The following is a 17,011-nucleotide window of genomic DNA, read 5'->3' as shown; positions in this document are numbered from 1 at the left end:
CGGTGGGGTAGCCTAATGGTTAAAGCGTCTGTGGATTCCCCACAAGCGTACCATTTCTGAAGCCCATTTCTGGTGTTCCGCAACGTGATATTGCCGGAATATTGCCAAAAGCGGCGTAAAACAATTGGTCAGGACATAGGGCTTGTATTGACATAGGCAACAAATACATTTGGTCATTGATGGTGAACATATATTGATGATGAACATATAACATGCTGCTGCTTTATCCATGTTGTTGGGTCACACGCGACATTGTAGCCAACGTTACTGGCACTGATAAAGGCAGGCCATGAATACATGGAACATTAAGGTGGAGATGTAAAGCAAACATATGGCTCGTTGAGCCTGATCATACCAGACAGGTGTTGTCTAAGAAAACATCATGAATTAGCCATTTTGATAGCTGTACGTACAAACAGCAAGTTAAGTAATGGCTGGTTCTCAGCCAGTATCTCACATATGCATGTACTCCCGCGTTTCATGCATCATTCACCTTGACACGGGTTGGGATCCAGTTATTTGAAATTACTCACTAACCCAAATTATTTAACCCAAATAAGAAACGAACATTGACTATGACATGAATATGAAAAGATGGATCTCAGTATACTGTTCATCATATTTCACAGGGCGAGGTATCTTCCAGGCCCTAAATAGCTGGCCGTACACAAACCCAGCTTCCGGCATGCGCAGAGCATTAAGACAGCAGCTGGGTCATGTACAACTCAAAATCGTTGCTGGCAATCTCGTGCTCACCAAAATATATCTCCGCTGGCCACAACGATCTGGTGATATTCTGAGTCTGATGCGAAAAAGGAAATCTAAACAATTATTCTTATTCTTAGATCAATACACGATTAAGGCTCACTAATTTAGCTCCAAGAACATATCTTCTTACACCCCTGGAATTGGTACACATGCTTTAGAATGCACTGGCACAGAGACGCTGACCTCCTGACCTGGTGAATCACATCCTTCTCCTTGATAGAGGCAGTACTAGAGATAGGGATTCATACTTCTACAAAACACTTAACTCTAGTTAAAGTTTGCCTGATGTACTGTATACCATTGTTTTCCAGAGTGACATTAACGAACAGTTACGCGATAATTTGCTTGGAAACGTATTCATTTCACGTGTATTATTGCGTTACCTTACCAAGTGATTTTCGTTCCCGGTGTACCTGGTGTAAAAAAATGATTTGCTACCTCCATTTTCACATATGTACTAAAACATTGATCACCGATATTCATAAAGAGAACGAAGTGGATTCTAGAGTAGAATGGTAATTTACCCTTCTAGGGAGCTTGGCCTTAATGAGGTAGGTCTCGATTGCCTCCTCCTTCAGGTAGGAGTTCCTGTCGCCACCATGACCCGGTTCCACCTCGTACTGTCCATGGAGGTTGTCCAGCGTTGCCTGGGTGATATGGACGCGTCTACACAACAATACGGTGGTCAGTGTTAAAGCCACGTGGGCCAGTACTAGTATATTAGAACTTTGTCATGATGAGAGAGGAAAGTCATATAGGGGCAGATCCTATTGAGGGCTTCCATCAACAAAGTTCATTCATAACTGTGAGACCGTGAGGACAAACGCTAACTTGTGAATATCTAGAACGTGACTGTGATTCATAGGGGCCACAAAACGTCATTACCAGTGACATTATATTATACATAAACATATAGCGCAATTTACGAAGGTCAGTGGTCGGAAACATGCATGGTTTAGAGATATTTGCAGACAGAGTTCAGTTAGACCTTTCGGGAACATTGTTGATATTTCTAAACAATGCCAAACTTCCACCTGTACGTGGAGTGTTAAAAAAGTAGGCAGTCTCACCTAGAAAATGACACAAAGGCAGCTGTTTCGATGCTATATTTTCCTACATATTATCTGTCAACCTCAAACAAATTGCTTTTGCTATGTTCCAGCCTCACGATCCCCGAATTGGATTATAGGTTAGGCTGCCTACTGTTTGAACGTTGCTAATGTGCTTTACAGAACTGAAAGAAAAAAAGGGTTCTGCTTGTTATGTCCACCAACCCTGGAAGACCTCCAGCCTCCATCCTATTAGCTAATGTGACGTCATTGCTCCATACGTCATACTGCCATTTCTTGAGGCCTAGAACTCCACACAACACTCTCCCTGTATGGAGTCCCACGCGCATATTCAAGTTGACATCAGTAGATTCGCACACCGTTCTGAAAGGAACCCAGGCGAAACATGTCAATTCCAGGCATTTGATAACTGAAGAACGTCGTTTTTGTAAATAGTGTTCAAAGTAGCATCGTACAATATATATATATTTCATTTCCTGAGGGTCCAGGGGGCACTGGTAATGGGGACCAGAACTGGGCATAAAATGGATCAAGGTTTGGGTCACGTTGTTACAAAACTGACCGTCGGGCAAAATATACAATCATATCCCTAGCCATGTTCGATAACCTTGGGCGTGTGGTCTTATTGAGCCGACATCAACAACGGTACCATGTCCCCATAATTACCTCAGTCCCGTGTACCGACTGTTAGAATAAACACTCCTCACCACACATCAGTAAATAAAATACCATTGGGAAAACAGACATAAATGTGTCTGTTATACTTAATGCTCGGCTATTCTCGGAAGGCTCGTGAAAGTTGTTAAGGTTTTCTGGATGATAAGGCGGATGCACCTACATAGTCACTAAGAAGGTACGATACTTTATGGATAACTACTTCATTATCATATTAGGATGTGGCATAACACAAAAAAGTAACAGACGATGTCGCCCCTTTAACATGGTCAGTATATTGTTATTTAAGATAATAATTTATATGCCTTTTATTAATACGGAAAGGGGATTGAGTTCTGTTACTTCAGTGCCCGATCCGACCAAGAGCATACTAACTGCTGCTCCTCAGGGATATGAAGATACAGGAGATAATACGAACCAAACGGCAGACGTAACAATACTCTTTTACATGACATGTAAGAACTAGCAACAGGAGGACGGTATTGAGATCTACCCTAAACGCTGAAGCAAATTGTGCGTAAGAGGAAAATCATGTAAGAACTAGCAACAGTGCAATACTGAGATATACCCCTAAAAATCAAATTGTGAGCAAGAGGAAAATCACTGTCATGATATGCTCCATTACATTGGGTAAATGTTGAAGGGTTCTGCTGGACAGATCCATACGTTTGTGAGGTGCTCATCAATGACGATCATTCACACTTGAAATTGCCTACGTATATCACATATCTATTAATCAGTGGCATCTTCTAAAGGTTAAAGGAACAAACTATGGAGAGGCCTCGCGACTGCAGCTCCCCGTAGATTGATGCAGGGATGAAATTTAAATGTGACAGGTTGATAGCATCAGAACATTCTATTATGGGCCCAGTTTAAACAAGAGGGTTATAACATGGGGCCAACTTTGTCATACATGAAATTTCGTTTCCCTTTCGGGGATTCGACTTTTGTTGATTGACGTAATTATGGCACGAACATGGGCCAATAAGTCTATATTTTGTCCCTGCCCTCGGCCAATTTAAATAATTGCAACTAGTTGGCCACAAAGACTGCTTGACGGACGGAGGAGAAATAGTTCTTGCCTGGCATCATAAAAAGAATCGATGGCCCTAACTGCTCACATGTTATTGTATACCCAGTTTCTACAGGACATCTGAGTATGCCAAGTCGGATGAGCGATGCTTTTCTAATGCACATAGCTGCACAATTCAAAGAAACCGTTAAGACGGACGCTGGCTATAAAGCCTATGAGTGGATGTTTTTTAGGACGATGAGTAGTAATCCTGACCACTGAACATGAAGATGTCCCGCAAAGTTTAGACTTCATGACGATTATGAAGGAACGGCCAAATATATTGGGCAAATATCGGTGAATAGAGCCACTGCTTTGAGATGCTATATAATATTGCTGCAACCCTCAAGGAATAACGTTTCAAGATACACTGATTGTAGTAAATAGGTGTAATGTAACCCGGGAACAAAGGAGTATACTCAGGGTTAATGTCGGGCTTTTAACTCAGCGACGAATTATAGATTTTCTTATATTCGTTCTCGTTAATAACACTTTTCAACAGTTTTACAACAAGTTTGTTGTTTTTTAACAATGTACATGGAACAAACGGATTCATTTCACTTATATATGTTTGAGAAGGCATCAACTAGTTCTATTCTTCATCTCCGAATTCGAAGGTTAATCAACATCTGAATTTCATACCATCAAATGGATAGGATGTACTTAATCAAAACATGTTCCTCTTACAGCATCAGTCCTATCCAGAACACTTGCATGTATGTTACAGTATCAGTCCTATCTAGAAAACGTACATGTATATTACAGTATCAGTCCTGTCTAGAAAACGTACATGTATGTTACAGTATCAGTCCCATATAGAACACTTACATGTATGTTACAGAATAAGTCCTATCTAGAACAAGTACATGTATGTTACAGGTTCACGCCAATCTAGAACACTTTCACGTATGTTACAGCATCAGTCCTATCTAGAACAAGTACATGTATGTTACAGTATCAGTCTTATCTAGAACATGTACATGTGTGTTACAGTATCAGTCTTATCTAGAACATGTACATGTATGTTACAGTATCAGTCCTATCTAGAACAAGCACATGTATGATACAGTGTCAGTCCTGTCTAGAAAACGTACATGTATGTTACAGTATCAGTCCTATCTAGAACACTTTCATGTATATTACAGTATCAGTCCTATCTAGAACATGTACATGTATGTTACAGTGTCAGTCCTGTCTAGAAAACGTACATGTATGTTACAGTATCAGTCCTATCTAGAACACTTTCATGTATGTTACAGTATCAGACCTATCTAGAACAAGTACATGTATGTTACAGTACCAGTCCTATCTAGAACAAATACATGTTTGTTACAGTACCAGTCCTATCTAGAACACTTACATGTATGATACAGTATCAGTCCTATCTAGAACACTTACATGTATGATATAGTACCAGTCCTATCTAGAAAACGTACACGCATGTTACAGTATCAGTCTTATCTAGAACATGTACATGTATGTTACAGTATCAGTCCTATCTAGAACAAGCACATGTATGTTACAGGATTAGTCCTATCTAGAACAAGTACATGTATGTTACAGTATCAGTCTTATCTAGAACACTTTCATGTATGTTACAGTATCAGTCCTATCTAGAACAATCACATGTATGATACAGTACCAGTCCTATCTAGAACACTTACATGTATGATACAGTACCAGTCCTATCTAGAACACTTACATGTATGTTACAGTATCAGTCCTATCTAGAAAACGTACATGTATGTTACAGTATCAGTCCTATCTAGAACAAGCACATGTATGTTACAGGATTAGTCCTATCTAGAACAAGTACATGTATGTTACAGTATCAGTCTTATCTAGAACACTTTCATGTATGTTACAGTATCAGTTCTATCTAGAACATGTACATGTATGTTACAGTACAAGTCCTATCTAGAACAAGCACATGTATGTTACAGGATTAGTCCTATCTAGAAAACGTACATGCATGTTACAGTATCAGTCCTATCTAGAACATGTACATGTATGATACAGTATCAGTCCTATCTAGAACATGTACATGTATGTTACAGTGCCAGTCCTATCTAGAACGAGCACATGTATGTTACAGGATTAGTCCTATCTAGAACATGTACATGTATGTTACAGTATCAGTCCCATCTAGAACAAGCACATGTATGTTACAGGATTAGTCCTATCTAGAACATGCACATGTTTGTTACAGGATAGGTCCTATATAAAACACTTAAATGTATGCTGCAGTATCAGTCGTATACAGAACACTTACATGTATGTTACATTATCAGTCCTATTCAGAACACTTAGAAGAATGTTGTAGCATCAGTTTACTTTTTTATACTCTTACAGTCCAGTGACAGTCATATACAGAATACTTACGCTATAGCTTCAATCATATCCAGACCCATCTCCACACAGCAGTGGGCGTGGTCTGCCCTTGGCTCGGGGAGACCGCTGACACAGTAGTAACAGTCTCCGAGGATCTTGATGCGGAGACAGTAATTGTTCTGGAAACAGAAATCCAAATTCTTAAAATCAACAACACATTTATGTGTGTCTATTGTTTAACATGGCAACTTGCATTTTTTAGCTAAACTATGTCAAACATACATCTTTTTCAAATCTGACATATCTTTTCTCCAAATATAGATTGTTTTCTAACATACTCCTGAACTGTTACTCAGTACCTAATTTCTCCTAGCGTCGCTTTAGATATCGGCGAGCAGTCTCTTGAATCCAAAACATTGTGATCGAAAACATATGAAAGAAAATTACCTTCGCTGCGGTATTAACTTGTCTGTCAAAAACCTTAATCGTACTTGCTGCCTGACGCAAGATCAATCTCCACAGAAATTCGGGATATCAAACAATGTAAAAGTTAATTTTGAACTTCAGTGACTCCATTTTCAAACCGAATGAACGTTTTTGTGATGTTTGGTTTGTAATTAAGAAGCTAATGCATCCAGCATGAACCCACCCTGGTTGTTTCCTTGCTCCAGTATCATGTCATAAATACTGCCGGCTTCTTTCTCACCAAACTAGATCCGACCGCCCATTATTTCACTTTCAGCTGACGCTCATTTAATACTACATGAAAAGCCTTTCAACTCCCGGGATAAAACCTCACTCGTTACACTAATAATTCGCTCTAGATTGAGAAAATGAAATATGGCAGACTTTGCCGAATATTTGTCCCTTGTCCAGGTAACTCTGTAAATGAAACATGACATCCAATGAAATGGATGAAATGTACACTCGAAATAGCTGAAAATACCATATACGTCAATGAAATATACTTACCTTTGCCAAATGATCAAATCTTCCAAACAGTTCATTTAATATTCTAACCAGTTCCTGCGCCGTGCACTGAGAAGCAAGATTTGTGAAGCCAACTATATCAGCAAACAATATTCTGCAAAAGGAAAAAATGTCTTATTATTACTTTACAACGACATAAGAGACACTGGTAGTAACTTAAAGAGATTCTGAACACCAAACACTCTACTAGATCCTTTACTCGATACCCGTGAAGGTCCCGGGGTAGAATAGGCCTTCAGCAACCCATGCTTGACATAAATGGCGACTATGCTTGTCGTAATATCCCAATTGCGCAGATCGATGCAAATGCTGTTGATGACTGGATTGTCTGGTCCAGACTGACCTCCGCCATATAGCTGGAATATTGCTAAGTGCGGCGTAAAACGTAACTCACTCACTCACTCTTTTACTCGATCCACAAAAACGAAGTGAAACCAGGAAGCTGAGAAGAGTGAAGACGAGAAACGTAAAAACTATTACGAATCGTTACGAATTTATGATTCGAATAAACGCCAAAAGTATCCTGATATCCTGGAGCGGCCAAAGAAAGGGACTCTGTGCCCACGGTTATCAGACTGATTACTGGTAACATGCTGTAATATCTACAATAGCTAGCAGAACTTACGATACATTGTTATGACGTTGTATGTAGATTTTGTGAAAAATTCCATGATGAGGGGTTGTGATATCATTTTTCATCTCCATGGCGACATGCTGGGGTAAGACACTGAGAAGAAGCTTTTCCTGAAAGACAAAAATGATCACCATTCAAATAAATAAATAAACAAACAAACAAACAAACAAACAAACAAAAAAATAAATAAATAGATAAATAAATAGGTCCTGCACAAACTTAGCTAAATTCGGGATCCTGAACAGATTATGGTGTTTTGCACGTTAGCTGTGAATTATCCACAATCACAAATCACCTGTCTACACCATATCCCATGAGCCTAATGATAAGATACGTTACCTAAGGCTGTTCCACCAACATGTCTTGCAGCATGTGAGGAAACCCCTTGGAACAACAAAACATGCTGTATGTCCTGTCTGATAATAACACATGCTTCTCTAATTCTCGCAGCTTCCAGCCGAGTGAATTAACAACGTGTTGTTGGAATCAGCCACGATTCCTTTCTAAGCTTCGGCAGTGTAAGATGTAGTGCAACTTAATATCTACTTAGATGTTAGCTGGAGAGACAGATATGCTAAAGAAGCAATGGATACGCACTACATTCTCCCGACAGCCTCAGAGCAAATCAGTCGTTTGCACCGACCGAACTTCACTATCAAAACCAGAAATGTCTGCTTCACTATACTATGTGTAGAACACAGTCACATGACGTTTCCGATAGCCACCAGGCTGTCATGTCAGTTACCATGGGGCCAGCAGATCTAGTCATGTCAGCTATCACGGAGCCAGCAGATCTAGTCATGTGAGGTACCATGGGGCCAGCAGATCTACTCATGTCAGCTCCCATGGGGCCAGCAGATCTAGCCATGTCAGTTACCACGGAGCCAGCAGATCTAGTCATGTCAGCTACCATGGGGCAAGCAGATCTAGTCATGTGAGGTACCATGGGGCCAGCAGATCTACTCATGTCAGCTCCCATGGGGCAAGCAGATCTAGCCATGTCAGTTACCACGGAGCCAGCAGATCTAGTCATGTCAGCTACCATGGGGCCAGCAGATCTAGTCATGTCAGCTACCATGTGGCCGGCAGATCGAGCAGGGACAGGTTTGATTTTTTACGGCATAAAGGTTTCCATGAATAATCCAACGCACAAATTGCCATGCTGAAAGTCCATTTGTTACATATGAACTACAAAGTCCCGATGTTACAGGGGTAGTTCTACCAGTAATCCACGGTTGTTGTGTTATGTGGTTTCGTATGCGATGCGGGCAATGACTTACCACAAACTGTATAAATTCTACTTACCAATTTTTCATTTTCCTCCTGTATTTCTAATCTAGCTGCTATACAGTTGCGTGTGTCAATGAACGTCTTTCTCTGAGACCTCTGTGTCAGATAATGGATAAATATCCCTGCTATGTTGACGCTAAGAAACAGCACACCGTTCGCCACAAGCTAGAAAAGAATAGGTAAAGATCAATAAATATAATATTCAAATGCTTAAACACAGTCGATTGATATAAGCAGTGTGATCGTCTTATATTCAGTGGGTTTCAGTACTGCTTCATGTCGTCTTCACTAATAATTCAGAGACAAAACGCTCACATGCAAATAATTCTTTGAAAAGAAACAAACAGTGATTGCTACTGTGAGCATCGATAAGATAACCAAGTACACTCTGCACTAAATATCCCGTCTAAACATTCCAGGGTGCTCACAACACGTATGGTGATTTGGTGCTATGCGCTTCAATATTACGACAGGGCAGGCAAAGAAAACTGGACACTAGACGCCGCTGTCATAATAGGGCGCATATACTAAATTGTATATAACTATCAATAACTTGTCAGTCCCTTCACTCACTCACAAACTCACTCACTCACTAATCCGCTGTAACAGAAAAGAACACTGTAACTCTAGAGCACACGTGACCATTGTAAACCGTTTTTTCTAATTAATAAAGCTGTAATGATGTTTTTGCCACTTACACCATACAATGACACAACATATGGCACACACCTCAATCTACAATACACAAACATAAAGATGCCAGAATGTGTGACAAGGAAAAGATACAAAAAAACCTGTGTTTATGCAGAAACTGAAGTAGTGTATGGGCGAGTGTTTATGAAGTACAATTCTATTTCCCAATTAAAAGGTGTCCTTGGTACATGGCACCTGTATTTTAAACCTTTGCAAACACATATTACCCAGGTCATGGCGCAGGTGAATATGCATAGACTGTATCTCTCACCCTTTAATATTTAGAATCAATATACCTTACTGGTTGACATTATATTAAATTAACCCTATATACGTGTTATGTGACTATGAACTGATTATGAAAACAATCATGAGTTCTAATCAGGACTACGCTGTACTTGTTACTTGACTAAGTAACTTATATACGGCTACTACGCACAATATTATAGTCCAAGCGTGTGAGCATGATAAGAGACGCGACCATTCGACAGAAACGCCCGGAAAAGCAGAAGCAGCCAACAGCTCGGGGGTCATAACTTGATGAGCTGTGGGCGCGACCTAAACCACATGCAGCGAGTTGTGGACCTATTTATCACAAGACCATTTGTCTCATGCATTGTACAAATATTATTCAAGGCACATGCCTTAACTCTGCGCTACCTCGATATTTCGACTGGGCTCTTCTCTCTTTATCATTCCAAGAGTTTCCTTTCAGCTTTGTCTGTGGAGCATGCGTATATAACGAAGCATATCCGGGGTTGTATGCGTGTGGCTCTGGCAATGAAAGCTGTCTGTATGAGAGTAGACTCACGTAAACATGATGAGAAGGTACTTCAGTTAATGCATGTCAAAGATATTTCAGAACTTTCTCTTAACTTCTTTTCGTTGGCCGTGAGACGTTTGTGTATCAGCTGGTTAAACCACGACATTTACTTTCCAATCAGATCCGTAGAAGCAGGATTTGCTAAGAAGCTTAAAGGGTCCGCTTGTGGAATTTAGTTTGCCTTCTATACATCAAGGATCGATTTTGCGTTTCCTTCTTCGCCTTGGAACACTTAATATTTCACTGCTAAGTACATATATGAATAGCACCAATTTAAGCAAAATCGATAATCTGCGGAATTGATGCTATTTGCAACACATTTATTGCAAACAATGACTTCGAAATTCCTACCATCTGTATCGCATGGGCCCGTAGACTCGATAAAAACACAAATATAGCATTGCGCATAACCTGGAATAAATGGTTTGGGTTTTGTAACTGACAGTTGAAGCTATAAAATCCTGTTTATATATCCTCCTAATGCACCAGACAAAATCGTTTCCTATCTCCACGATGACTAACATTGATCTGCGCTGTCCAGATCAATTAAGTAAACTGAATTAATGGCAACAAGTGATAATCTATTCCAATGGAAACGCTCGAGTCACGCAAGTTTCACAAGGGTTAGCTTGATATTTTGAAACTCGAAAAAAGAATAATATGGAATTATGCAATCAAAGCCCTAACAATTGTTTTGTTGACTCCCGCAAGAGAAGGACCAATTGGGGACTAAATTACACAGGGAATAGAATATCATGTCTTCGGTTTAACCTTTGAGTTAAAACGCATTCCTTATGAGGAACTAAGTGAAACACGCGGTCAGGACAGTTTTCCACATTCCAGACTGCCATGTTGTTTCAGCAGAATTGGTTTCCAAGCACAAAAACACCCAGTACTGGTGCACATTCTGATGTCTGAAAACCTAAAACATTAGCTTCACCCTGCAGAGTGACACAAATGTCAACAGAAAATCACCGAAAAACAGTTTTAACAGGATCGCGTACTATCAACTATTCAATACTTACAAGAAATGCTTACGTACATCCAAGATATGCAGTCACCGTCAACATACATGGGTAGGTTTTTCGAGACTACCTGAGAGGAGTCTGTTGCAAGATCAATTTTGTTCCAAATTTAGGATGTCTTTTTATGAAACGTTCACAAAGACGCAACGTTTGTCAAAGACTCGCAGGACTCTCTCTGACATTTGCCAAGACAGAGCAGGTCTGCACCGGCTCGAGTATTGCAGACACTTTCTTCCATGTTTGTATAAGTCATAACACAGCATTATAAACTTTGGAATACACAATACCATTCTGAAAGGCAAATTCAACCCAAAATGGTACTACAATATCTTCGTTACACAGAAAGTGCAATCCCAACTATGTGTATGAAATAAGGATGGGTATATCCTGCACCAGGTGATATTCGCTACATGCTAAGGTAACTCAAGTGTTTACAGGAAAAGTGAACAGCCGCTGTGGTACAAGGTACATCATGGAAAAGAATTGGTGATCATATGTCACTGATGCGTCACATTTTAGAAATGCATACCGTAAGTCGTTTGGGAAGATTTACTGAGGTATTGGATATCGTGGGTCTGGTAACATCTAACTCTTTTTCGTCATTTGAACTCTCACACACAGAGCATGTTCAGTGTTACATCAAATGTTATGGTAACTGCAGTAGACACCCCTCGAATGATGCTCGATATACATTGTTCTATGTTTAAATTTCTTTACATAATTGCTATTTAGCCGATGTGTAAAATTTCCATGAGATGTAACATTTCCAGCGGATCATTTGAAATCCTGAAAACAAGGTATACAATGTCATTTGTACAGGTTTCTTGTACCTTCTGTGAATTCCAAACTTTACAGATTGCCTGAAAATCCCAAGCCTTTCAGATAATCATATTTTCACAATGCACTATTGCAACATGGAAATGTACACCGCGGGAAACACCGGTGGTTTTCAGGAATATTTCTCTAAGCAATTATACGCATGACTACTTTTTCATATCAAAGGTATTTTGTGAGACATAAGAACATTTCAACCTCGGTATTTTTGCACACTCAGCGCGATTAGAATGCTCCCGGCCATCATCGAAGATAAACGTAGGAAAATTGATTTTTACAAGCGTGCCTTTAAATACAGGAGATCGATATCACCAGAGATGGTCTGTGGCATTTCCAAATCCTCTTCGGATTTCATCCAGTGTCGTCCAGGAAAGCTGGCTTTTTGTGATAATCCCTTTCCAGACTTTCCAAGCAAATTCGCATTGGCCATAAGGTTGTTTAATTCTGGTGGGAGAGGGTTTCAGTCTTTAAAATGGGCTGAGTGTGGAACGCAAGCAAAGTCTAGATCGATCACAAGCCTTTGCAAAGGTTCGCGGTGTGAAAGTTTTGTGCTCGGATTAACTTCATTTCACTGCGGTGCTCTTGAAATTTGTTGATGGGAAAATATCATCTCGGGACAGTTTTTCGGGTTACAACAAAGACTCTATTAATTTAACAGGGTCTGAAAGACCGATTTCTGCTTTGGCTTGTTATTCCTTGGGAAAACTTTCAATGTTCAGAGTGAATAAAGATTTATCTATTTCAGGGGCGTAAAATGCATTAAGAAGATTAGAATTCGTAGGCAAATTGACATGTTTGATTCTTTGAATAATGACTTGAAGATGTTGAATGATACTGACTTAAAGATAAAACACGCTTAAGGAGAAGCAATCAGAACCGAGTTGGAGCGATGTAAGAAAAAATGCACTTTACTAGCGACTGTCTTGGTAAATACTGTACTCATAGATATGATTTAACTTATATCAAACACAAGTCACTGAGTAGATCATATATTTGTAGAACAGGTATATAGATACATATTAGTGTTTCGTAGAGATTGACACTGCGTGGATTAATGCCATCAGACTGATTTAACGAAATTCAAACATCTTGACAATGTTTTTAGACTTGACTTAAACCGGTGACCAACAACATACAGATTCAAGTATGAACAGGCTAGAGAGTTAAAATATCGACTTATTCAGATAAATACTTCTAGAAAGGAACATCTTAGATGATGTTTGTTTAGACACAAGAGCTGCTATAGGTATAGAAAAACATCTTCAGTTCTATGAGGAAATTACTAATTTAATTGTAGCGTTCCAAAATAGCCCCCTTTTAATTAAAAAAAAAAGTTTAAAAAGTTTGTCCTCAGATGTTCGTATGTGAGCCCCGGATGATAGAAAAACAGAAGCCAAAGGAAACGGCAAAAAAGGTAGTGAAAAAAGTAGCGGAATCAACATTGATTTTCAAGATGCTCTTAGTCACATGACTCCAATTTGTTAGTTGTCATGAAAGTAGTGTCGTCTGGGGATAATGGTCTTCCTGAATTTTCTGTGAAATGTTTTGTACCCAAAGTGCTTTGTGGTTGTTCATGAATCTAAGTTATTTTGACACATGTTTGTAAAAACTTTGTCGATATCTACCGACAGCAGCAGACAATTTCAATGAAATTCACTGTTCTAACAATAAATATCCAGTACGAAATGCCAGTACTATCGTGACAAGTAATCAGTATGCACACCATCCTTGAACATGGCATATACGTGGATTGTTACAGGCTAGTTGCCTAAGTATTTTTAAACAACGAATATGTGACTACTTCAAATGAAGGCGTATTTGTATCAAAATAGATTTAAGTTTTCAGTTCCATAAACAAACGGGAAACAGGACATATTTGGACATTTGTTAAGCACCTCCAGTGAGCTAAAGAAAACATGGCACCGTTGGTGACTCAATGTTTGGAACAAGCTTGCAATACCCTCAGTCCGTATCATTGTTGCTATTAAACCGTACCTTCTGTTTTGGGGGGTTGGGTTTTTTGGTGTGATTATGATATTTACATATTTCGCAAAACTGGATCTGGAAAAACTCAACAAGCAACAATTCAAAATTAATTACAGTGATCTCAAGAAACACACAAGATATCTTCAAAACAATTGGCATACATGGAAAACATTCATCAGTCCAGCAGTATGAGAGACTTTTACAAAATATGACAAAGTGCACACGTCTGTGTTATGTTCACTCATGTTATGTTCAAATCAAGGTCAAAACGTAAATGGTCCTGCGGCCATTACGAGTTACCCTTAATACTTTGGAAAGGGATTATCGTATGAGGGTTGCTTTCTGGGCCGACACTGGGTGAAATCCGAAGAGGATTTGAAAATGCCACCGACTGTCCCTTGTGATATCGATCCCTTGTAAATCAATTTTCGTTACTTTATCTTCGATTAAAGCAAAGAACAGTTCAAACATTCTTAGATCAAAAGGTTCTAATGTCTCATATCAAAATGTCTTTAACATGCAGACGAAGGTACGTGTGCCATTGCTACAGAGAAATGATAACATTCCACATCCCTGAATTTAGTTCCTACTGGATAACGATCGACCTTGACCTCTTCCTTGGTGCACCTCTTCCAGGTTGTTGTAACGTGAATATGAAATGACATTCAGCATTCCATAAGCAATTCATATACATGAGAAATGGTTCCACTAAACCGGTGGTTACCACTCGTGTAAAGGTTCCTGTATCTTGAACCTCTCTGAGTCGTATTCGATTTTGCTCAAAAACGCCTACTAGCTACTCTGCGGATACGCCTAAACCCATCTGTCATTCACTTGATACGTTTTAGCCATGTAAGAACTAACAAGCTCAGTGTTAGGATGAAAGGATTATTAAAAATAAAGGCCAAATAACGAATTCTGATCGGATACACTCAATACAGACTTTAGAGGTAGTTCACCACAAATATCATGCACCAACATTCTGAACAGGAATATCATTCAGATACTGTTAGTCTCTTTGGTCCTGTTGTGAGTCAGTAATCGCTGAACTTGCGTGATCAAAACTGGCAACTCCGTCATGGCCAAGGTATACATGGAGATATATGGCAAATATACAAAGTACCTATGGATACACTACACTCTCTATTAAACATCGGAAGAGGTGAAGTCGTGGTAGCCACTGGCGTTGAGAACAACCACAACCTGATCTGCGTTTCACGTGCATGCCAGCATGGTTGTGACCCACTGCAGAACCTGCAAACACATTGCCTCCTCTACCAGCGGAACATCAACGAGAAGCAGATAAAAACCAGGTTAAACTGAAATGGACACAAGCGTGTGGCGCCTTTCTTTGATAGCCTCATCTGTAATAGCTAAAGTGTGCAACCATCCCATTACACTCATCAGCCATCCCTGATCTCATACACTGTATCAAGAAGCTCTTACCCTTGATATATAAACACAAAAGGTCGATATCTATTGACCAAACTGTTGATGATAGTAATATTCAACGTGTCCCAGTCAGGATGAACGCCCTGAGAATCCAGCAGACAGTTAATAAACACTCCATGCTTCCTGCGCACCTGTGTCAGTGTGGTACCTCCAAGGGAGTACCAACACAAGAGGAGTTCCTCCCTCTCTTTATGCATCTATCTCGGTTCGGAAGTACAACCAGCTGTTGATGCTGCTACATCCGGGTCCTGTTACCAAACATACCTCCAGACACGGTTCTCGTGTCCACATTACATGTTTAGAATATTGACAGAACGCTGAGTTCAGTTGGGAGAAAGTATTTCTGCTGATACCATAACGGTTATTATCAGATGCTCGATGTGAAAAGGGATTCGTTGATGAAAAGACTGCTGTGCTCTGCCACCGTCTACTTCCCTATCCATGCTGAACGCATTCCCAGTACTTGCTCATAATAACGCAGAAGGGTACAGCAATTAAACCGAGACCTCAATACAGATCTTTAACTCAAAGTCCCGTTTACCATCGGAATTATATGGGCTGATCCGTACAAGGAGACAAGCGCCGTGAATATTCGCAACATTTCTGTGGGTACTTATCGTACAGATAAGTGTCTTCAAAGATATTTATAATCAACAACCGTGTTAAATCGCGTTAACCTTTATACTATCAAAGGATTGCTACAAGAATGGAGACACAAGACAAAACCCCAAGAATGATCCAAGACTTTAACGTATATGTGCTACACATAATTGAAACTTGCTGGTCAAAAGGTAGAACATGGGATCTGGCGGTAACTCAGTTCCTCATCTGTTTGCTATGCACAACTTGAGAAATGAGTCATGACCACAATTCCTTCCATCATAAGACAACACATTGTTGATTGAAAAAAATATCTTCATATTTTGTTCATTGTTTGTCTCACAGAGTCTGATTATACTTTCTATTCCCCTTTGTATATGTGTTCATCAGAACACACGACAGTATATTCACAATAAATGTCCCTCACAAAACTCTTTATCTATAGTACCAGACCTCCTTTACGTAACTTACAAACAAACTCCTCAAGAAGATCATGGGAATGTGTACATGCAGTTACTTCATATGTGCTTCTCTAACTGTTTTGGCGCCCTAGACATCTACAGAGGCATTGGCCATCATCATACTTCACTTGCATACTGGGAAGAAACGTCAATTGAAGAGTCTTGACTTAGAGCCTATAAGACGTCGGCGAATAAAGCAAACTATGAACGGTCAAACGGGAAGTCTTGTAATCATTATCTCCCCATGTGATGAACTCTTTCTGTAAGAAGATCGATAAACGAAATGGGGACGCCGCACAGCGCAATG

At 39.7% G+C, this 17,011-nt stretch overlaps 1 protein-coding gene across 1 annotated transcript in view; it reads right to left on the bottom strand.

The window, feature by feature from the left end:
• The window catches only part of LOC137255951 (adenylate cyclase type 1-like), a 90,097-nt gene that overhangs the window by 18,747 nt on the left and 54,339 nt on the right, over positions 1-17,011 (bottom strand). Inside the window, exons 2-7 of the mRNA XM_067793560.1 lie at positions 8,846-8,995; positions 7,532-7,650; positions 6,889-7,000; positions 5,968-6,095; positions 2,043-2,201; positions 1,293-1,434 (exon numbers count right to left, since the gene is read on the bottom strand). Of these exons, the coding sequence (XP_067649661.1) occupies positions 1,293-1,434; positions 2,043-2,201; positions 5,968-6,095; positions 6,889-7,000; positions 7,532-7,650; positions 8,846-8,995 (810 nt within the window). The remainder of the gene's footprint in view (positions 1-1,292; positions 1,435-2,042; positions 2,202-5,967; positions 6,096-6,888; positions 7,001-7,531; positions 7,651-8,845; positions 8,996-17,011) is intronic.

The sequence above is a fragment of the Haliotis asinina genome, chromosome 11 (assembly GCF_037392515.1).
Source record: "Haliotis asinina isolate JCU_RB_2024 chromosome 11, JCU_Hal_asi_v2, whole genome shotgun sequence".
In the NCBI taxonomy this organism is placed as follows: domain Eukaryota; kingdom Metazoa; phylum Mollusca; class Gastropoda; order Lepetellida; family Haliotidae; genus Haliotis; species Haliotis asinina.
Note: the sequence above shows the minus strand (reverse complement) of the source record. Positions and strands in the feature narration are given on the sequence as shown.